This window comes from Sceloporus undulatus, chromosome 1 (genome assembly GCF_019175285.1).
Source record: "Sceloporus undulatus isolate JIND9_A2432 ecotype Alabama chromosome 1, SceUnd_v1.1, whole genome shotgun sequence".
Classification (NCBI taxonomy): Eukaryota; Metazoa; Chordata; class Lepidosauria; order Squamata; family Phrynosomatidae; genus Sceloporus; species Sceloporus undulatus.
The window spans coordinates 190,635,135-190,658,199 of NC_056522.1; the positions used below are offsets into that span (position 1 = coordinate 190,635,135).

At 38.9% G+C, this 23,065-nt stretch overlaps 1 protein-coding gene across 10 annotated transcripts in view; it reads right to left on the reverse strand.

Annotated features, from left to right (window-relative positions):
• AOX1 (aldehyde oxidase 1) overlaps positions 1-23,065 on the reverse strand; it is a 141,932-nt gene that overhangs the window by 33,899 nt on the left and 84,968 nt on the right. For 4 of the 10 annotated variants that reach the window (XR_006101375.1, XR_006101374.1, XM_042445184.1 and 1 more), the window contains exons 4-15: positions 21,815-21,925; positions 20,371-20,497; positions 20,016-20,077; positions 17,564-17,650; positions 16,181-16,264; positions 14,821-14,965; positions 13,611-13,703; positions 10,845-10,996; positions 8,368-8,461; positions 6,459-6,568; positions 4,798-4,982; positions 2,691-2,853 (exon numbers count right to left, since the gene is read on the reverse strand). Coding sequence is in view for 8 of the 10 variants with exons in the window: in XM_042445184.1 (XP_042301118.1) it covers positions 2,691-2,853; positions 4,798-4,982; positions 6,459-6,568; positions 8,368-8,461; positions 10,845-10,996; positions 13,611-13,703; positions 14,821-14,965; positions 16,181-16,264; positions 17,564-17,650; positions 20,016-20,077; positions 20,371-20,497; positions 21,815-21,925 (1,413 nt within the window). In the remaining 2 variants the exon portion in view is untranslated. Of the gene's footprint in view, positions 1-2,690; positions 2,854-4,797; positions 4,983-6,458; positions 6,569-8,367; positions 8,462-10,844; positions 10,997-13,610; positions 13,730-14,820; positions 14,966-16,180; positions 16,265-17,559; positions 17,651-20,015; positions 20,078-20,370; positions 20,498-21,814; positions 21,926-22,312; positions 23,054-23,065 lie in introns of those variants that run through there. The other 6 variants (XM_042445185.1, XM_042445188.1, XM_042445189.1 and 3 more) reach the window with 5 other exon arrangements.

Consider the following 23,065-nt stretch of genomic DNA (forward strand, 5'->3'; position numbering starts at 1 on the left):
ACATAGCCCAACCTCTTGGCCACGGAAGAGGAGGGAGGCCCACAGGATTTTATTCGGGGAATGCCTGTTGGAACAGGAAGGTTTTCAAGTCCTTCCTGAATTGGGCCAGGGTGGTGGACGAGCGGAGCTCGGTGGGCAGCGTGTTCCAAAGGGCTGGGGCAGCCGTGGAGAATGTCCTCCGTGTGGTGAAGGCTAACCTAGCCCCAGGCACCTTTAGTAATTGCTGCCCAGACGTTCTGAGGGTGCGAGGCGGAATATATGGGGAGAGGCGGTCCTTTAGGTATCCTGGGCCCAGGCCATTTAGGGCTTTATAGGTAATTACCAACGCCTTATATTGAGCTCGGAAGCGAATGGGCAGCCAATGGAGGTCTTTCAAAACCGGTGTTATATGGCTGGTTCTGGGAGCACCAGTGACCAGCCGGGCTGCCATGTTCTGCACCATTTGCAGCTTCCGAGTTTGGTATAAGGGTTGCCCCATGTAGAGTACATTGCAGAAGTCCAGTCTCGAAGTTACCAGAGCATGTACAACAGTTTCTAGGTCCTTCTGGGCCAGGTATGGGCGCAGCTGGCGAATAAGCCGAAGCTGATAACAGGTGCTCTTGACCGTCGCATTCACCTGAGCTGTCAGGTGAAGCGACGAGTCAAGGAGCACCCCCAGACTGCGCACAGAGTCCTTCACAGGGAGCGTGACCCCGTTCAGGACAGGTGGAACCACCGCCATTCCTGGACCAGGAGAACCTATCACTAGTACCTCCGTTTTCTCTGGATTCAATTTGAGTCGGTTTTCCCTCATCCAGCCCATTACTGACTCTAGACAGTAGGGCTTTCTCCACTGTTGTTACAGTATTAGCCTCTGCCAATGAGGAGCTATCTCCTCATATCTTTTCAACATACAATAGTGTGGCCAGAATCCAGATGAGGTAGTATTCTGTTGCAAAACTGTTGTACAAGTGGTTGTGCTTTCTCAAAGTTGTTAAATACAGTCCTTAGTGCACCAATCCATTCCATAAACACAGGCACAGCCCTCCATCTCAATTAACTTTGTGGCTGTGGAGCTAATCGACTGCTACAGAACGGGTGAGCTCAAGGCTGTAGTGTTCACTCAAGTACCATTTGTGCAAGTATATGCCAGCATAGCTACACTGGCATATAATCAGACTATACTCAGAACCAGTGCGGAAGAGCTCTGCCACTGTATCTAATTAAAAAAAACTTTATTTGTACATTATCTCACTGATAAACACTATTCCAAGCTAGATCCCCTAGCCATTGTACATAATTTTATTTTCAGCACTTCTAAATAGATTTAACATCAGAGCCTTTAAAAATTATTCACATACTCTGAGCATTCTACTCCGCTCAGTCAGGCTATATAACTGCCCCATCTTTAAAGTGTATGTATGAATGGGTTTAGCTTTCATTCCAGTTCTCTTGTCAAGCAGCACCAAGACTATCTGCATGGGACAAATAAAGCATCATCCCCTTGAAAGGGAGTCCGGAGGATGCACAGACCAAACCCAAGTCTGGCATGAACAGACTGGTTGATATGTGGCCCACTGAGCACTAAATCTGGGGTATACCCTTCTTGGAATGCATTTTAAACCTCTGTTTGCTCTGGATCTTCCCAGAATATGCAGAGCCTTATATTCAAATACCGGATGTTTATTCAAAACATGTCCTGCTGGGTTGCTTGCTGCAGCAGTGGCAACAATGGGTCATTCGCTCTGAGGTCAGAATGAGGCACCCAGCTAGGAACCTTATTTTGATCTCAGGAACAAGTGACTCACCACCATTACTGCCACAGTGGACAACACAGCAGATGCACATGCAAAATGCTGCCTGGTGTTAGAATGAAGGGCCTAAGGTAATGGGTGGGGCAGCTCTGAGGTCACAGTACTTCACACAGGACCCAATAAACTCATCCCAGTCATGCAGGCTGCTCATGGAGGGAAACTAAGTGAAGTCAGGGAAATGGGCATTTTGCATCATGAAATCAACATCCCAGAATTTATTTTATTTATTATTTATTTCAAGGATTTATGTCGCACCTTTCTCCCACAATGGGATTCAAGGGAGATGGTGAAACCTTAGAGGTGTTTTACTTATCCTCTTACTGATAGTCTTCTGTCATCAAGTAAAAACTAATTATTTTTCCAGAGGGCCTTTGTACACGCCTGAGTGGAGTTTTGAGTTGTTGTGTTGTTTTCAATTTTTCATAAAGCCGCCCCACCCCACCCTCACCCCCCGCCGGCCTCGTCTGTTTTATTATTTCTTTTGTCCAATCCACACTGTAGAAATAATCTAGTTTGACACCACTTTAACTGTCCTGGCTCAATGCTAGGAAATTCTAGGAACTGTAGTTTTGAGAGACATTGAGCCTTCTCTGTCAGAAAGCACTGGTGCCACATTACACTACATTTTCTAGTATTCCCTAGCACTGAACCAGGGCAGTTAAAGCAGTCTCAAACTGGATTACTTTTGCAATGTGGTTTGGACCTTTATTTCTAAATATACATTCCACTCCAGGTGCCATTTTACAAGACAGTGCTAAATGAATAAACATCCAACCACAAACTCCAGTAATGAAGTGGTCTTAAATCCAAGCACATTGGCTTTAAACCATTCACGGATCAGGCTGCTTTTACTGACAACAAAAAAATAAATATATACAAATCAGAGCAAACCATTACCATTATCTGCAGTGACTGTAGCACCTCCAGATAGAATTTGAAGATGAAACTAACAATGAGTGTTCTTCTGAACTCTACTTTGCCACCTGAAGCTGAGCTTGGGAGAATAATTTCTTTCAGCACTATTCTGCAAGCATCAGCCAGCATCTGCTCATCCCAAGGTCTTGCAAAATAATAAAGGAAATATACTCATTAGAAAAGAGAAAGCATTAGTGGTTTAAATACATCTTACCATAGATTTTTAAAGAGAGAAACACAGCACAAACTTGTAATTTTAATCCTAGAACAGTTACTCTGATTTAGAAATTAGATCCTAATATGAAAGTGTGGAATGTGTAGCATTCAAGTTGGACAGCAGCTCCCACCAACCTAGATAACCAAGCCACTGGCTAAGGATAATAGGAGTTACAGTCCAGCAATATAAGGAGAGCCAGATGTTGCCCATCCTGATCCATATATAACAATATAACATAACAAAAACAGTTTGACTTTTTAAATGCAATATTCATATTGCAAGAAACTGGTCTTACAAGTCATTGAGAAAATGCTTCCTTTTTCAACTCAGTTTGATATGTTGAGGAACAATCAGCTTGCTATGTTTTTTCAGCATCTCACTTCTATGTGAGCTAATATGATTTCAATTATTTAGTTTAATGAGCAACACTGCTTCTAAGACTTGTATATGTTTCCTATAGTACTGTTTAAAATGATAAGAATCCCAGTTTAACTTTTTGAAAAATGAGAATGTATCTAGCCCTGACAGTTACTGTGACAATTTGGGGAGGGGGCAATGGTGGGCTAGATAACAAGTAGCAGGGAGTCAATTCAAAAAGGTTTTTGTTTAGCTCGCCTAATTTCTAATGCTTATGCCATGTTCTCAAGGGCTGTCTTCCATTTTGATAATATGAGAGCATGCGTTCAGAATAAGGATGTTTCATAGTAGGCATTACCTTTTCATTAAACTTTGACAATTACATTTTTAATCCCTCCCTCCCCCAATCACCAACAAGTCATGTTCTAATTTAGTTCTCTACTCTATGCAGCTTGTTCAATTCTCTTGGTTGGTGTGATATCCAAGAGCAAAACAAAAATAGTACTGACTCTCTGTTGCAGTTTTTCTTAATCATCAGTGAATTCTAATGAGCAATAAAGTCTGAATTATTTGCAAAGTCTTTCTAATGTAAACAGCAATTTGGTCATGTAATCTCTGTGTCTCAAACATTTATCCAATAATATGTTTCTTTTAAACTGATTATGAGATAGAAATGTTAAATTGGGATAAAAGGCATGCTATTTATTAAGATGAAATGCATATAACCTTTTTTATTTTGTAATTAGCTCTTCTACTGTTCTTCAACCAAAGCACAAAATTTGATAAAACTGATGTTTTATTTGCTCTGATATCCAAGAATTCTTTAACACATGACCATTCTCATAATCTGAGCAGCAATCTCATCATGACTGGTCAAAAGGCAAAATTCATAATTATTACTGCCTCGCCTGAAACAAATCTCAAGTGGTGGTTTGGAGATGATTCAGCACTCAGGTTTTTCTTCCAGACATTCAATGCATGGCAAATGTTACCAATCTCTTGGTTGTGCTTAAAATTCTTGTGCTTAAAATATCTAATGAACTGTGTAACCATGAAATAAAGTACATTTGTATGAAAATTGCCAACTCACCCAAATTGCTATTTTCAGTACAACACCAAGCCAGAAAAGTGAAAAACTATTGTCTGGATAAGCTTTTGCTCCAAACCAGAGACAGACACAAGGGTGCGCTCCCAAGGTAGTCCTCTGCAGCCCAATTGATCTGTGGAGCATACCCAATGCTTTCTCATAATTATATCTTTAGGGGAGAAGGGTATATCCCACTCCCAAAACTTTAACCAGTGGAGAGTTGGAACATAAACAAGCTGGGAAAGGACAAGACCTGCCTTCACAATGGAAAGATTTCAATTAGAAAGTAGACATTCAGTCACTTCTGATTTAAATTTTTCAATTTGGGTTGGTTGGGTTGGGGACCTGTTGCTGCCCATGGCCTCCAGACACTCCAAACTTGCCTACCTTGGTCTAAAGACTACCATTCTTAAGAAATTGTATCGTACCTTCCAATGAGTGCTTGGCATGTTTGTTTCGCAGCAAGAGTAGTAGGACCAATGCCTCCATAGAAGATGCTGAAATCCTTAATGATGTTGGAGCCTTCTTCAAAAAGGACCCTCATCCCTGCACACACAATAAGCAAAGCGTTTTCCCGTCGCTGGGCCTGTCGAAATGCTGATACAAACTCGCCCTGTGGGGTTGGAGAAAGATGGAGAGAGGACAGAAATAGCTGGGCCCTGACATTCCCCAAACCATCTTTTATTCAAAACACAACACAGGTTTTGGGTTTTATAGCTATATCCATTTAAAAAAAACATTTCTGCTTTCATTTTTTCAAAACAATAACTTGTAAAATAATATATATATATATATATATATATGCGCAAATCACAACAATATGAAATATACATACAGACTAATTTGTGTGTGTGTGGTGATACTGCACTGCAATAAAGTCAATATTTCTGCAAACATGTTTGGTGAACTTTTCTACCTTCTCTGAGACTTAGGTCTCTTTCACACTACACAGTTCTAGCATTTTGATACCATTGTAAATGTCATGGCTCCATCTGATGGAATCCTGGCATTTCTAGTTTTGTCAGGTATTTAAAATTCTCAGCCAGAGACCACTAGTGCCTAAGTACAAATCCCAGGATTCCACAGGGTTCAGCCACAACAATTAAACTGATATAAATGTGCTAGAATTGTGGCGTGTGAAACAGACATTATCTATGTAATTATTAATAACAAAGTTATATCCTGTATCCTAAAAGGCAAGTCTTATAGTACAGGTGTCGCTAAATCATTCCAATTTACGTATGATATGCCAAATTTGCAAAATTTAGTCTTTCCTTTGTAAAATGCCCCTGGTCATACCTATCAACACTTTATGAATAAGCATGCCTACAGGGACCTTGGAATTTTTTTTTAAGGTGGGTGAATCCTCAGCATTGGCAGGAAGGCTATTATTAATTTTGACTACTACCTTCAGGCATGTTTTTAACAAAGCAATGAAAACATACTATGTTTAACTAAAACAATCATCACCATCCAACTAGAGCTGGTAACAATCTAAATACCTTAAAAGCAATTTCAAAATGATGATAGAATCATAGAGTTTGATTCCTAATAATTCCTGGGGGGGCTCAGCCACATAGAAGCTTTGGTGATCTACATTCACCTGATCATTTCAGGGGGGCTAAAGTCTGCTAGCCTAGTCTTGGTGGAGCACCTTCTTTTTCTCATTCCAGAGTGTATGCATGCCTGTACTAAATACAAGATTACAAGAAGGGACAACTATCAGCATAGGAATTCAAAGACATAGTAGTGTTGGTCTGAAAAATCAGTATGCAAAGGGATCATGCAGCACCTTTCAGACTAACCAAAAGACAGAAGTTGATAGACTTGAGCCTACTTTCTCAGATGTATTTGGTGGAGCTTTCCAATGGTCAGGGATGTGAGAGTTGTAATGTTCTACCATCTGGTTGCATACAGATCCCACACCTCTGCTTTAATGGTTTAATGAATGCATTTTGTATGAGCCTCAGACAAACCCAAACATTTTAAAAATATTTACAGATGCCAGATTATGCAAGTGGCAGGCTACCATTCTAATTAATTTTTAAATATTACCCTTTCTACAAGGAAGTGGGATAAAAAGGTTTACCTTCCTAGAATATGGAATGTGAATCGACATTAGGATCTCATCTGGTTCAAGGGTGTTATTTCCAAGTCCATCAGCGAAAAGGTCACTCAAAGGTATGTGTCGTAGTTTCCCTAATGAAGAAAATTAATGTCCATTGTCCATATAAATAAAAAAACAAATGCTGGGCTCTTTAGAGACAGTCCACTGTGATATGTGGATTAGAGCCTTTCACATCGGGATTGAAAATGTAAACAACACTTGTACATTTACAACATTTAAGAGATGATGACAGAGCTAATTACTACATTATTCAAAAGAAGTAAAGACGTTTTTGGAGTCTCATGGACCTCCCTTCATTTAATATATCTCAGAATGAAAGAATATTGAAATAGATAACCAATAGTCAACTTTGCCAATAAGATATACAGACACCAGAAATAGGTTTCAGATATAGACAGTTGTATTCAATTCAAAAAGATATGCTTGAATTGCATATGTAACACCACAGTTATGGAGATTATCAGATGGGGGAAAAGCCAGGAGTAAAAGGCATATTCCTGGCAAAGTAGTGCAATTGTGCTGAAGATTTTCAGATGATGTTGTGCTTATTCAGAACTTAACCCATGAAGAACCAGCAATGCTCTAGCAACAAAACATTCACGGGACTTCAGCACAATTCCGCTACTTTGCTGGGTATATGCCTCCTCCTCCAATTTCCCCCCATCTGATAATCTCCTATGTTATGATGAAAAGTCTGAATTTTCACCTGTTGTGTGCTTGTGGACACATCTTGTGGACACATCTTCTAGTCATGGGTCTACCAAGCCAGATCCAAACCACAGGTGAGGTGGGAGCACTCTTTCATCACATACTGTAATCCTAGTGAACCAACTAACCCTCCAAAGCTACTGTAAACTACTGTTGGCATCAATAACATTTCTCCAGTGAGAACTAGTTTTATCTTACATAGATAACAAGTAAATGGGACGACTTAATTCTCTAGATCAGAAGTAGCCTTTTTGAACCTGAGTAATTCCTATAATGCTGGGTTGTGAGTCAGGACCAGACACATACCTCAGCATGCAAGGATGGGGAGGTTCAAACCTTTCCATCCCTGTCCACAGAGATCAGGATATGGGGTGTGGCGTCAGTTTCTTTTTTGTTATTGGCAAAAAAGAATCAGGCCTGTGTGTAAGAATCACAGGGAAGAGAGAAAGGCATTAACCTTGCTTTCCCCATAGCTGTCCTGATACAAATCAATTTCTTTGCTACTAATAGTGGCATGGAACAGTCTGCATGAAGACCACTCGGTAGGCAGAAAGGTTTACACCTCACTTCTTTCCCTGCTAATATTAAAAGCACTGGAACAACTATCTATTTCTTGTTTCCCAGCCAATGGCTGATATCAGCACAGTATTAGGCAAGAACATGTAAGTTAGCCTGCAGCTTTATCAGCTGCAGAAAGGGTAGCCAACAGTAGCATGTGCCTGTAAGCCACAGTATTCCCATAGGGCTTTAAACAAGAGAGAGGTCTTGATTCCAGTCCTGGAAAAGCTATTTGTAAAACAAACGTGCCAATTCTTTAAAGTTCCTCACCAAGAATGGGATTCTAGTTAAAAGAGTAAGATTTGCAGAGAAAATATCAGTCCTAAACTGTTCTACCAGAGAACTGAGCTCAGTGGGGCTTGTTTCTGATTATACATGAATATGATTCCCTAGCTCATGCTCTCTGTTCATACAAAGAAGGAAGAACTATCCTTAAGGGCCACATATATACAAAAGTACTGCTGGGTCCTGAGTACCCTCAAAGGCTACATTTGGTTTTTTAAGGATCTCTAGCCAGTTACAAATAAATTAATAATAACATCTGGAAGATCTGAATCACAGCTAGCTGCACTAAATGGCATTGGGGAATTGCCTTTGATCTTACCTTGTGATGCCACACTGAGAATACAGTTGCCAACTGCTAGAATAGGATTGATGTCAGATGTTGAACTTCTGCTTATGATATTTCCTCCAAAAGACTAACAAAAAGGAAGGGGAAATTATGCAATTAGAAGATAACAAAGGGTAACAGATTAATAATTAACATTATATTAAGTAATATTTACTCAGTAAACACACGATCTGTCACTGATAAAGTTATTTCTGACTTACAGTGACCCTAAGACAACCTTATCACAAGGTTTTCTTGGCAAGATTTGTTCATAGGTGATTTCCCTTGCCTTCTTCTGAGGCTGAGAGAGTGTGACTTGTACAACGTACCCTAGCAGTTTCCATGGCTGAGCACGGATTTGAATCCTGGCCTCCCAGTATCCTAGACCAACATTCAAGCCACTACACCATGCTTTCCCTCCTAAACCAACATATCCCTTCTCCAGTATAGTGGGAAATAATTCAGAGTCTGTAGCACTGTAAGGGATCTGCAGAAAACAGAAGGTTCTTAGAAGAAGAAGACCTGCTTTTGCTTGGGCAGAGCATGGTCTGGATCCTGCTTCGTGGTTACTATGAATTGTAATACATTGGATGCAAGTTCTGGATAACATAAAAATAAAGGATTTAGACTGACACTGCAGTAGTATTTTTAAAAAGCAGTACCAAAACCTAAAAGAATTTTTGCAGGTGGATTGTTTCAACTAAGGAAGCCACATCCATGAGTTTTCAAGACATGAGTAACACTATTAATAACAAGGTCTTTTGAAGGTCTGTGACTCAGGAGATTATCACACAGGGATAAAAAACAGGAGAGAAATTGAATGCTCCAGTCATTATTGTGCAATTGAGCAAATGTTTTGATATGATGCTGCACTCATCCCATACTTCTCTTGTTAATAACCTGTAATGCTCTTATAACTTCTTATTAATGGGGAAACTGCATGAATAGTTTGCCGATAGTGCTTCATTTGTGCTATTACAAAGCCACAGAAGCCACTAACATTTTATTTGCACTATTGCAGAGAAAATCCGGGACCTTTTCCCAGACTGCATTTCATACAGGCATTTCATTCTTATTGCTACGATTGTTTTTGGAAGTGGATTTCTCTCTTATTTTGAGGTGTAAGGCACAATTTTGTTTCAAATGGATAAATATAATATTGTGAAATATATCAAGTTTATTTTGTTCTGTTGGTGACAGAACCATAATTTTCAGACATGCACAGTAGCACCAAAATGATGCATGAGTGAAACCTACAATAAAGATATACAATGATGGGATACAGACTGCCCAAAAGGGTGGTCTGTCGCTGCCCTACTTTGCTGTGCGAGGGAGCTGCAGTGGACTAACTGCGCGGCTCCTTCACACAGCAAAAAGAACCCACAAAAAGCGGGTTCTTTTTGTGGTGCCGTTGTGACGCTGCAAAGTGCCAATGGCGCACTTGCGGTGTCATAAAGGCGCCAGGACGTGCGGATGCTATGCGTCTGTCACATCAAAATTGCGGCGCCCATATGCCATTTTGACACACCCGTCACGTGCTAGGGGTGAGGCCGGTATGAATGGCCAACCCCTAGCACGTGACAGGAGCAGCGAAAAAGGCCCATTTAAATCAGGCCAATGATACAAGAATGTATATGGAACAGAACTGCATTTCTCTCCTATTACTGCGCAATTGCGCAACTGTGTGAAAAGATAGATAACTGTAGTGCTCTTGTTCTGTTACCTTCCAATTGTAATGGATTTGGCCCTTCTGTGATAAAGTTCTCAAGGTCACCATAAGTTGACTTGATGGAAAACAACAGCAAATAACATGAAAGGACTATCACAAAATATTCATGGTATGAAATCTGGAAACTACTTCTGGATTGCTGGGATAAAGTGTATACTATCTGTTTTTAAATTTTACATAAAGTATTAGGCCTTAATGTTAAAAATAATGATAGCTATACAGAAATGTCAATGGGAGGAAAGAAAAACGAGGTGACTTGCAGAGCCAAGAGTCATGATTAACTGTTTGGGATTTCCTCATCTCCCCATCCCCAACCAAGATGGCTGGAGGGCTGGGGCCTACAAAAAGGGCTGTCCTTTTCCCATTTCTGTAACAAATTAATAAATGAATTATAACACCAGTGCACTTCTCCAGATGCTTCTGATGAAGTATGCTGCGGCCTATGTCACAATAAATTTCCAGACTATAACAGTACATTTCAAGCTGTCTGCTGTTGGGAACAGCAATTATTTCCACCTCCAGTGTGCCAGGAACTGGTACCATATTTGGGCCCATTGGCTACAACTGTTTCTTTCTTTCTCAGAAACTGTTCAGTGATTAGTGATTAATGACTGATGACTTGTTGACTGACTCTGGTCCAGGGACCATACGCTCTTAAATTGTCCCAAAACCTTTTGTTATTTTTGTGACAACAAATTATCAGTTATCCCTTTGCAATATTGTGCTTCAGAACAAAACATACAGCCACATTCCGGATCTGCTGACCACCAAGGGTTTTTAACTGTTGCAATAGTGCACTGAATATCCTGGTTTTGTCTGCTGGAAGTTTTGAAATAGCTTTTGTCAGAATATCTTTCACCACAGTCAGACTACAGGCAGCTCCTAGGATTAGACCTGAAAAGAGCAAAATATGGAGATCATTTTACAGACAGGTTTCAGTCATATGAATTTCTTTCAATTAGTAATAAACCAGCATGAGAGGGAATAGATTTGCTATATTTATTTGTTAAAACAGGGATGGAGAATGTGCAGCACACATGTTGTATGCTGATCTCAATCCCTTTTTAGCAGCCCCTGAAACACCCCAAAATATTGTCAGAAATTTACAAAAATACAGGGTGGTTTTTCACCCTCAAATAGTTTAAAAACATACAAAACACGCTGTCTTATTCCCATCCTTCCACTCTTAACAACTCTGCAAAAGGCAACTCTTCCCCAACAGGCCAAAAACAAAACTGGAAGTGACATCACTACACTTCCAAGTTTGTTTTGGCACATCAGTCACTTGCCATGGATAGGGTGTGTGTCAAATAGGTCCCCCCCCCCAAAAAAAGTTTCCTTCTGTTAAATGTATGAGGTACGTACAGCATTAATGTGTCATTTTCAAGGCATCTTTAAAAATGACCCTTTTATCCGTGGAGGAACACTTGAAATAATTTTCAGATCTCAGTGAATCCCTACATAAAAATTATATCTACATCTCAGTTTAAAAAAAACAGTCATAGGAGTTTATCACACGTGAGGAATTTCTCTTAATTTCAAATGAAAAGAAAGTGGGGCCAGAATGCATTTACATGAATTTGCTAGTTCAGCAAAATTACGTGAATGTGAATTGCGTTCGAACTGGCTTCCCATTGCCCAAAAATAGCATGCCATTGCCTGAAATTGCGTGTGGTAGTCTATCACGCAATAACGTGAAACCCCATGATTGCGCTCGGATTGCCATTGGATTATACTTCCAATTTCCCTTGTCTGAAAATATCCATAGTCTCTCAAGTGACCCCTAGTTACTTCTCCTGGAACCATAGAGTTCCAGGGAACCTTAGTAGACAAACCAAGGTTTTTCTGCTTTATATACAGTATACTGCTTTATAAAGTATATAGATATAAACCTGTGTTGCAAAATAATTTTTCTGGGGCAGCCATGATAATGGCATTATTTGGTGAAATGGCAGCTTATCACCCACAGCAACTGTAAATGTGCTCATAATTCAGTAGTAAAACTGATTTAATATTTTTAAATTTTACTTTAAAATTTAGGGCCTGTCTTTAAATTAGGGAGCCAGAGATTCCTGGAATGCAGCTCCTACCATTGCTTGCCATCAGCTATGCTGGCAAGACCTGATGGCAACTGCAGTCCAAAAGATTTGGAGCACATATGTTCCTCAGCCCTTCTTCAAGAATATAAAGTCATTAGTGGAGAAACAGGTATTTATGTAGCAATAATAACAAACTATTGGTAGTTACAATATTAAATCAATGGTATTTTCAAAAGAATCCTAAACACAACCACTTAGAAATGTGCTGCCTGAGTTTTAAGTAAATATGATTAGATTGAATTTAGTATCATTAATGTATATGTCACATACAGGTATCATACTTTTGGTATGGAGGCAGGAAGCAGAAGGAAGTCTTTCAAAACAAGGTTATTTTTTTTGAGGGGAGGAGCAAATTAAAGGTGAAGATTGGCATACAGTGTTAACTTTGGTCAAAGAGGGATCTTTGCACAAGATGTGGTCCCAGCTGCACATATGAACACTGATTTGACAACCAGTCATGTTCTTCTGTTTATGCGTCTTGAGTCCTGTCTGTATGGGCCAAAAAAAAACCTGTGACATCCTGGCATTGTCCTGTTCAGACAAAGCATTTCCTTAAACTGGTTCTGGTGTAAGAAGTCTAGAGTATGTCTGGCACGTTTCACACCAGAACTGGGAATAGCACCATTAAAATCATTGTTGTTGTTGTTGTTGTTGTTGTTATTGTTATTATTATTATTATTATTATTATTATTATTATTATTATATCCTGCCTTGTTCCCAGTATAGGGACTCAAGGTGGCGATCTTCTGGGAAGATTCAGAGCCCTCTGTTCTTGCGCTGTGGTGTCTGTCTGTACGAGCATCCCACTGAGCTGCCTGATGCATCTATCACTGCTGCAGGTCACTCACTTCTGAAGTCAAGTCACACAACCATGTAATTGAGGCTAGGCACCTCATTTTGACCTCAGAAGCAAACAACCCATGGTGGTGGACACACTGGGCAGCTCAGTGAGATGCCCATACAGACAGCCATTGCAGCACTGGAATGGAAGGCCAGGTAATGGGAACAGGTCAGGGCACCTGCACAACCAGGATACTCTGGGCTGTCCCTGTGCTGACAGGACTTTGGTCAATCTTGTTTGGGATATTTGTAACATTTTTAAAGCATATATACACTCATCCATAATCATTCAATTTTTTAAAAAACTTTTACACATTAAAAGGGGGGGCTTGGGGGATTGTGCTGATCATATAATGTCACAACTTAATAGGTGCTGTTCACAGACTTTTTCTCAGGTTTTGGATTAATATATGCTGGAAATGTGCAGAAACCCACATCTCAGAGCTCAATCTAAAACTAAAAGGTATTGTTCTAATAATCACAGAGAGCACCCTTGAACCCAGTGCTCTTTACATAATGTCTCTGTCACACGGGTAAAATGCCAAAAGGGTGAAATAAAGTTTACTGACCATCTTCTGTGTGCTTCACCACATGGAGGTCCAATATTCTGGTGGGTGAAATGATAATTGGATGAAATACACCTTTAAATTTCATATCAGGTCCTAAGAGGAACAAGGTATCATTGAGACTGAAGGATAAAGGAATGAGTACTTAATCACCATTTAAACAATTCTTTGAAAATATTTTTCTGTTTATTAAAATTTATGCTTTTCCAACTCACAGACTAAGCTTACAATATTCAAAAGCTAGGACCAGTGTATTAAAAAGCTGAGAAACTCAAAGGTAATACAAATGCAGTTTTAAAGAACAAACTGGCATTATATTAAAACATATCATAATATACAAGACCAAGCAGATATGTCTTCAGTTGCTGGCAAAAACTATACACAGAAAGAAATTATTCATGCCCAAGTAAGAGATCCCCTGGCACAATATTCTGAACAGGAGGAATCACAAGTGAATATCTTTTGCAGATATAAGTGTTTCAAATAATGGGCTAGCCAAAAAACCTTTTGGTTCCTGATGCAAAGCAGCAAGTGGTGCATACAATCACTCCACACAAATCAAAAGTGATTCATGCCCAAAGTCAACAAAGGTTGAACATGCATTGCAGAAAGTAATGCAGTTTGACACTACTTTAACTTTCATGGCTCAATGCTATGGAATTCTGGGAATTGTAATTTTATGAGACATTTACATTTCTGTGTCAAAGAGCTCTGTTGCTATAACAAACTACAAATCCCAGGATTCCATAAGATAGAGCCATGGCAGTTAAAATGTTGTCAAACTGCATTATTTCTGCAGTGTGGATGCAGCCCAAGTTATTCTGGCATCTAGGTCAGAAAATCTCACAATCACCTCCTACCCTGGTAATAAATATAACAAATTTAATTTATAGGAGTTTGTTACCCTTTCATGACATCCAGCTGCTCCCTGAGGTCTATCTGACCCTGCCAAATGGTAGAGCAGGCTTTGATGAAGGGACACAAAACATGGCTTCATTTTCTGACCTCAAGGTATGCAGTGGAACACTGGTGGTACTGTAACAAATTCTGCTGACATTCTATATACAAAATGTGAATGTTGCTGTCCTGCTTGTGAAACCCCGACACATAATCAAAGCATCAGAAATGATTTGCTTTAAACTGATGACTTGCTTGCAATAGAGCATGGCAAGGTAGTATTTCTGTTGTGCGTGAGAAATAATACTCTACATACCTACACAAGTATTCCCTACTACAAGAGGTGCTTGTGGATATTTGGCTTTCAATTCCAGAAGCTCGTTTAGATTTACAGGAGAAATCCATGTTGTTCTTTCCCCATGAAAAGTAAGTGTTTGCCTTGTTTCATTTTCAGCCATTTTCTGAAAGGAAAACAAACTATATTCAGCATTCAGGCTATCGGTGCATTTAGTTATTTCAGTTACTCAGGCTATATGGCTGCATCTGCACTGCAGAATTAATGTAGTTTGACAACACTTTAACTGCATGCAATAGCTGAATGCTATGGAATTCTGGGATTTGTACTTCTGTGGGATAGTTGGCCTTCGCTGTCAGAGAGCTCTAGTGCCACAACAAACTACAAATAACAGAATTCCATAAAGTGGAGCCATAACAATTAAAGCAGTGTCAAACTGCATTAATTCTGCAGTGTGGCAGAGGCTTATGTCTTGACATAAATAAGTATCGTTCGTACTATGTTCTACATGGCTTCTCTGTCATGACATGTAACTCCCAGGAGGGACAGCCAAATGTATTTTGCTGTCTGAGGAGAAAAAAAACAAGGTAGGGTCACCAATTCCATGTACAGTATCTGAGGACAGCAGGCTAGTTCAGGGGGTATTGGGCAAGGTGCAGTACACATAGCTCTTTTTCCTATCCCTGTGGCACCATTTGCTCACCACACCACCAGTTAATGCTTACTCAGACAAATATTGCAGCAAAGCAGTGGTAAGATTAATATGTGTCTCTGTCACATCAGTGCAGCAACTCACATGTGACACCTGCTGGATTACGTGGCAGAAGGAATTATCTTGATTATATTCTGGAATCCAGATGATGCATAATGTACTAGTTCTAGGGTCATGCATTGGTGACAAGGGAAGGCAGGCAAAATCAAGTTTGTTATGCTAGTATAGTGCACCTACAAGATCCTGACCTTGTATTCTATATATAGTTTCAGAGATTATTAAAGCACCAGAACATATATGCAGACTAAATGAGACTAAATGTGTGTTTTCCATCAAAAGTGCCTTTGGAAAAATAGCTGTAATCTTTAAGGTATGGAGAGCAATATAGAAGGTATTGGTTGTTAAATCCAAGGCCTGTAAAACATGTGACTATTTGGTTCTGTACAAATCATCATGATAGCTTACTAAATGGAAGGCTCATCTTACCCTGATGAGGCTTATAGCAACACATTGCACACTACAGTGGTGGCACAGTAAAGCAGTCAAATGTTCACTAGGTCAATTACTCAGTGTTCACCACTCACTCAGTAACTACATCTCAGCACATCAAAAGATGATGGGAATTACCTCTAAGACTGTATACACATTGTACTATATACCAATTCTTACTATGAGTTCTGGAGGAAAAATCAGTTCTTGGGTGGGATCCAAGGGCTGGAATTCTTCTGCAGAGAACAGTGATGTATAGGTCTTGGAATATTAAATGTAAAAAAGAAGAACATTATACACATAGGTGAGCATACATTTTTGATATTAATAGTTTTGAAATAAAAAGATGTGTGCACTTCCCATGGGAAAAAATGTTGGGAGGTTTTAAGTTAAATTTTAAGTTGAGCAGATTTTAAATTTGGCCTTGAAAAACTGCTATTTTTCACTATGACTGGCTACTACTGGAATCAGATACCATCCAGCAAAAAGGCTACAGCAATGCAGCCATATTAAACCTGATTACCACAATGCTTTACAATCCCTCTTTGGCTTTTGAAACAATCGAATTTCTCCTATCTCTTCCAAGCAAATATTTATATGAATTTCATACTTGTACCAGAGTGGCTTTAGTATCAATGCTTTGGCCTGCAGCAAATACAATAATGAACAAAATGACTTTTGACCACATGGAGAATGCCTCCTGACCACATGCTGGATAAAACAGAAGCAGCCCACATGTACATTGAAGATTAAAGCTTTTTTCCCCATTTGAGTCAGAAGTTTCCTTCTTGGCACTTGTATTAAAAGAATAAGTGCTGCCTCATTGGTAGATGACTACCCAAGGTCCAGGGGCTGCATACACCCTTCCTGAACCTCATAGTTGCTAAAATACCAAGTTTTTTAAAAAAATGTTTTAAAAAAACTGGCAGTGGGCAGCTTTGGTAAGATTTTGGGCCTCCTAGGTCCAGGTAAGTGCTTTTCACAAAAGAAGAAACAATCAGAAATCATTTTCAATTCTGAAGGGTGGGGGGGAAGCATGGCAAAATTGTACCCTTTACACCCTCTACAAGGTGTGGGGGGCATTTTGAGTAGTCTAAAAATGGCAGAGAAGACAAAAAATGGCCTTGGGGAGAGTGGCATGCAGCTTTGTGGCCAAACTCCCTTGCACTATCTGGCTGCCTTTCTTTTTAGCTCCTTTTACTTTATCTGAAATGAATTAAACATCTGTATCACTAAGCAACACACAAAATATAGTAATGTGGAATTCTGGTTTGGAGAGAGTGTAAATGTCTAGTTTGTTCCTTTATTATCCCTCTCTCTCTCTTTCTCATTGTTATAATAATAATAAAAATTAAAAATATTACTTTTCATATTAATTATTTATCAAAAAGTAATAATGAAGAAAGTAATGTTTTTAAAAGAGACTTTATATGCAAAATGCTGAGTGGTATTACATTTTTTACACACCGGTGAAAAGAACAAGCCAAACATAGCTCCTTTTTTCCATGTTTTGCAAGCAATTCATCAAACAAATATAAGTGAATTAATCTGTAACTTACCTTTTTTTTCCTTGTTAGGTAACACAGATAATTGGTCTTCTTTATCTAAACAACAACCCCCATTCTCTTTGTTTTGGCAACAAATGGATTCCTAGACAAAAAAGAACATTCAGTTAAATATTAGCGCAGCAATTTAAACATTAAATATGAAATGGGAATTTCGATAGATATGACAAGGGTTTGGACTTGGATTTTAGCTAATCACAGAATATACTCCATATAAGGAAATATCTGTATTACATGTTTCTGCAATCATTTTGCTCAAGCACAAGGTTAGTATTGGACACAGAATTCAGCAATGTGACAACCTAGGGTTTGGGGTTTTTTTTTCTGGGTTTCTCAGGCTATGTGGCCTTGTTCTGGAAGAAACCCTGAAAGTAAACAAAGTTTGTCTATCAGTCCTGAAAAATACCAAAATCAAGAGCCAGTATATGCACATGAATACCACCCAGGGAAAGGGGTTTTCCCAGAAGACAATGGATCACTAATTAAATAGACACCCCAAGGCCTTGCTATTAGACAACAGACAGATTAACACTCAAATCCATTCCTCTCAACCAAGGGTCATATAGAATATATACCCCACTCACTTCCATGCCAATATTGTCTGAAGATGGCAGCCACAGATGCTGATGAAACATTAGGAATAAACTATTCCAGACCATGGCCATGTAGCCTAAAAAACCCACAAAAAACTATGGATGCCGGCCATGAAAGCCTTCGACTGTACATTTGACAACCTGTTGTTTTTCTTTGAAGGAAGTTACATTTATATATTTCCCTTTTACATTAGCAACAATGTAAAGTTAAACAGTGGTTTCAGTGGGAGCAATTTAACCCTAAATTCCTAAATTCTAGGATTGCAGCAAGAAAATCTGAGACTAGAAAGCATGCCTTGGAATGTCACTGGGACAAATTTGGTGATGTCATTCATCTTGATATATTAAGCATCAACCATAGGTGTTCAATGTATGCCATTAATTATTTTTTTAAACTTACCAAGTCTAATAAATGAGGAAATACTTCCTCAGTTACTTTTCAAACCAGCACTTTCATTCTGTGATTCTTCCCCCTGACTAAAGAAGGGGTGGCGCAGGCCTGAGACCTGGGAACCTTATATGGTACTGACACCTTTTTATTAGACTTTGCAGGCTGCAAATATGTTACAGTGTTTGTCCCTTTTGGATCCTCCTATCTGGGTCACGTTTCATTCAGGAGAATGATTCATGCCACAGCCAGAATGTGCAATTAAGCATCTATCTGTGGGAATGGATTGAAAGGTGGTAAAGCATCTTAGGATTTGGCTGCTAGACATGATGAAATGACTCTGGAGTGTATGTTCTTGCCAGTAAGCTGTCCTAGCCTCTGGCTCCAAAACATGGCAGATTGACACAGGATCATGCCCTTGCTGTTGCGGCAACTGGTGTCCTCTGATTTCAGCCTCTGGCTTAAGTAAGTTATTCTTGGATCACACCCTTCTGACAAGTAAGTGGTTTCAGAAACTAAGGCTGGGATTTGGTGGGGGGATTGCAGGACATGTCCTTTGTTCATGCGGGAGAGCCAGCTGGGGCTGAGTTAGACCCCAGGAGCTGATTGTGAGAATTGGGCCAACAGAGGCTAGACACTGGATTCAGAACTGGTAGGGAAATGCTGTTGCCACTATATAACCAGTATAGAAAGTATACAGCCATGGTTTCTCTCTTGGGTTTGTACCTGTCTCCAAGGGAATAAGATAATATACTGAAACTCACCTAGTACAAATTGATATACTGTATATAATGTATACGCCTAGAAATTTAGGTCAAAAAATTGACCCCAAAAAACTGAGACAACATCCATGGGTCAATGTAAATACTGTATCTTAACTCTTATTTAAAAGAAGGAACCATTCCCTGGTGAAAAGCAAGAGTATAATCTGCTCTGGAAGCACTGACCCCCTCTACTCTCTCATCTAGCCAGCCTTAAGAGCGAGCACAAAGAGTTATGTCTGCTGGAATTTTGTAAGTTCTTTGACATTGTTTTACTTTGCTTCATAATAAAATAATAATAATAATAATAATAATAATAATAATAATAATAATTTGTATACCGCCCTCTGGCAAACCAATCCAGGCGGTTAACAACAGTAAAATATAAAATATGACAATTAAAAACACTTTATCCCTCCCCCTTTAAGACAGTATTAAACAGTATAACATATTAAAAACACAATATCAAGCATAAAAACAGCAGTTAAAACTAAAAACCCTGATATTCTTTAGATCCTTTGCTATAAACTCTAAGTTTTACCCTTGACTTATCATAGCAAAATCCATCATTTGGGCCCCAAAATTTGCCCTCGACTTATACATGAAATCAATTTATAGCTGAGTATATATGGTAATATACCCACATATTATTATATTATCACACTCACTGCTTCACTTTCTCTAGTTCATGCACAATTATACACACACCTTACAAAAAGTCTTACAGCAATCAATAATAGGTCGGTAACCAGTGCAGCGACATAAATTACCTAGAAAAACAAAAGAATAAATTAATGGTCATTTTTTCAGAAAATCCAAGCAATGGAATTCACTTCTCAGTGGATTTAGCCTTTAATTTTTTAAATATTTAATTTTATTTATTAATTTTTCTTATTTTATTGCAAAACAATACCATGTTTCCAGGGCAGCTGACAAAATACAGAGAAAACAACAAAGCATACTGTATCTTCTAATTCTGAATAAATACAATTAAATGGAGGCATCACAGACAGCACAAAACAAATGAATCCAGGGTTTAAAAAATTCTCACTGGAACATTTACCAGCTAGAGCTTCAATTATCTGATCTGATGTGGGTTCCATGTGGTTACGCAGTAAGGCATAGATGGACATCACCATTCCAGGGGTGCAGAAGCCACACTGAGACCCATGACTTTTAGCAATTCGTTCCTAGGACAAAATAAACTTGTTACAGGGTAAATCCCTTTTATTTAAATATTTTACTTAACCAGATTTTTTTAAAAAAAATATGACTACAGAAGTAGAAAATGAGACTGATATGGCTAGAAAGGTTTCCATAACTTGGCTTAGCACTTAGAAAATATCACAAAAATCAAGCTTCAAGGCATTCCTGGGTCATCACAAAGAATCTGTCTTAATTTTAGGTGTCTATTTGCAGTAGACATGGTGGCTCAGTGGTTAAGATACTGATTCTGTCGGTCAGCAGGCTGGCAGTTCAACACCCAAGCACCACATGACAGGCTGAGCTCCCATCACTAGTCCCAGCTTCTGCCAACCTAACTGTTCAAAAGCATGCAAATGCAAGTAGATAAATAGGTACCACTTTGGTGGGACAGTAACAGCGTTCTGTGCAGTCATGCTGGCCACATGACCATGGAGTTGTCTTTGACAATGCTGGTTCCCTTGGCTAAGTAACGGAGATGAGCACTGCCCCCCTACAGTCGGACATGACTTAACTACAGTCAGACACGACTTGACCATGATATCAAAAGGGAAACCTTTACATTTGATCATTTACTTGCAATATAAGAGTCCCAACTCAGGCAACAGGATAATTTTGAAGCACAACTTTGCTGAACTACAGATGGACATACGCAATAGAAAATCAGAGTAACTTTTACCATGTTCAGATGCAACAACAAAGAATAAGCCAGCATACTGGTTCTTTCTGCTCAGTATTCACACTACAAGAGCAGCTCAGCAAACCACAAATCTTCTGACCACAGTTTATTGTGACTTCTGCATGTGGCACAATGGTTTGACTCTCCCCTCACAATCCAGAGAAACAGAGTAAGGACAAAGCCTAATTTATTTCTTGGGTTTGACAAAGAAGAGATAACCCAATGTACTAGAATCAGAGCTCACAGTAAACAAGCCATGAGTTTGTGGTCCATGGTTCACTGACCATAAAATAGGAATGATTAAAAACTAGCTGCAAGCATGGTGCGTTATAAACCTGAACTGCAATCCAACATGCTCTCTGTCTCATACTCTCAGTGGAATGTATTTACTGACTTATATCCTGCAATTAAGATCCTGACGATTCCCTGAAGAAAATGCACATGTTTCCAAAAGGAATTACAAACAGACATATTGAGTTTTACATATATAATCCTTAAAAAGAAAATTTGTCTCCAGAGACAAAGTGTCATTGCACACAACCATATATCTTTAAAGTACTGTTGATTTTTTTGAAATTTACAGAAAGAAAAGAAACATTCTTGACAATTTCCCACATGTATTTACCTGAACTGAATGAATCCTGGTTTTCGTATTTCCAATTCCTTCCACAGTGACAACTGCGGTGCCATATAGTGAACATATGGGGATCAAGCATGCATTGGCTGAATAATGACTGAGATTGTGAAGGAGACAGTTACCACTTATTAGAAATATATTATTTAACTGTAGTATTTGTTAACATTAAGTAGGAATTATAATTATACCAAATGCTCATATCTGAAATTTACAAAATGTCATCTTTCAGGTGTGAATGTTGACAATTCTAGAAAAAAATTGGAATATCACAGGTGTCTGCAAATATGTAGCACTGATTAGTGATAACAAAGGCCCATGTACTATGACACTCTCTTGAGATACTGTAGATACACTGTTTCTGCATTATTGATACTGCAGATACATTGTTTTTGAATTAAACATTGGTTAGTTTAAGGTAAACCACCACAAACTTATGGAAAAGGAATGTACTGTATATATGACAATGAAATTGACACTGATAGTCACATAATATGGGATAAGAAGCAGTCATTGATGTATATTCTAAAACAGGGAAGACGTATTTTCTTTTTGCTTTTCCTTTCCTTTCCTTTCTTTCTTTGGACAGCCACAAATGCATCTAGATTTTACATATTTCGCCAAATGCTAAATTGTGGGATTGGACAAAATACTTTCTCAAAGCAAGAAGTGCAAATCAACTGAACAAAACAGAAAACATAAGATAGGATCCAGTGGGGTTGGTTCTGTCGATTGAAATGTTTTCACAAGTGCAACAGCAACAAGTGATTAGTACACTGTGCATCCCCAAAACTGGCAGTGAACGGCTAGGAAATCTTATAGAGCAAATTTTTAAAATCAGTTTTGGGCTGAAGGAGGGAGGGAAAGGAAAGAGAGAAATTTGGATGTGCTAACAGGTTCCCTAATAATAGCAGAATGAGTTGGCTAAAAGCAAAACAAAGATCATTATATAATGAAGGAATATTCTTGAAAACATCCACATTAGCTGTTGATGAAAAAATAGTGGAAAATAAGTCATCATTTATTTACAAAAATGTCCTCTATTTTCTGGATTAAAGGTAGAACTGTGTCACCTGAAACCTCAGATAGGCCCCTCAGAATGAGGATTTGTGCACACAGCAGAATCGTCATTCTTCAGTAGTAAGACTGAAAGCAGGTTGACTTTGTTTGTGGTGGGAGGGAGACAATTTGCTATCAGAAGTACCAACAGTATCCCTAATTCAAGCATTATCATAACATGCA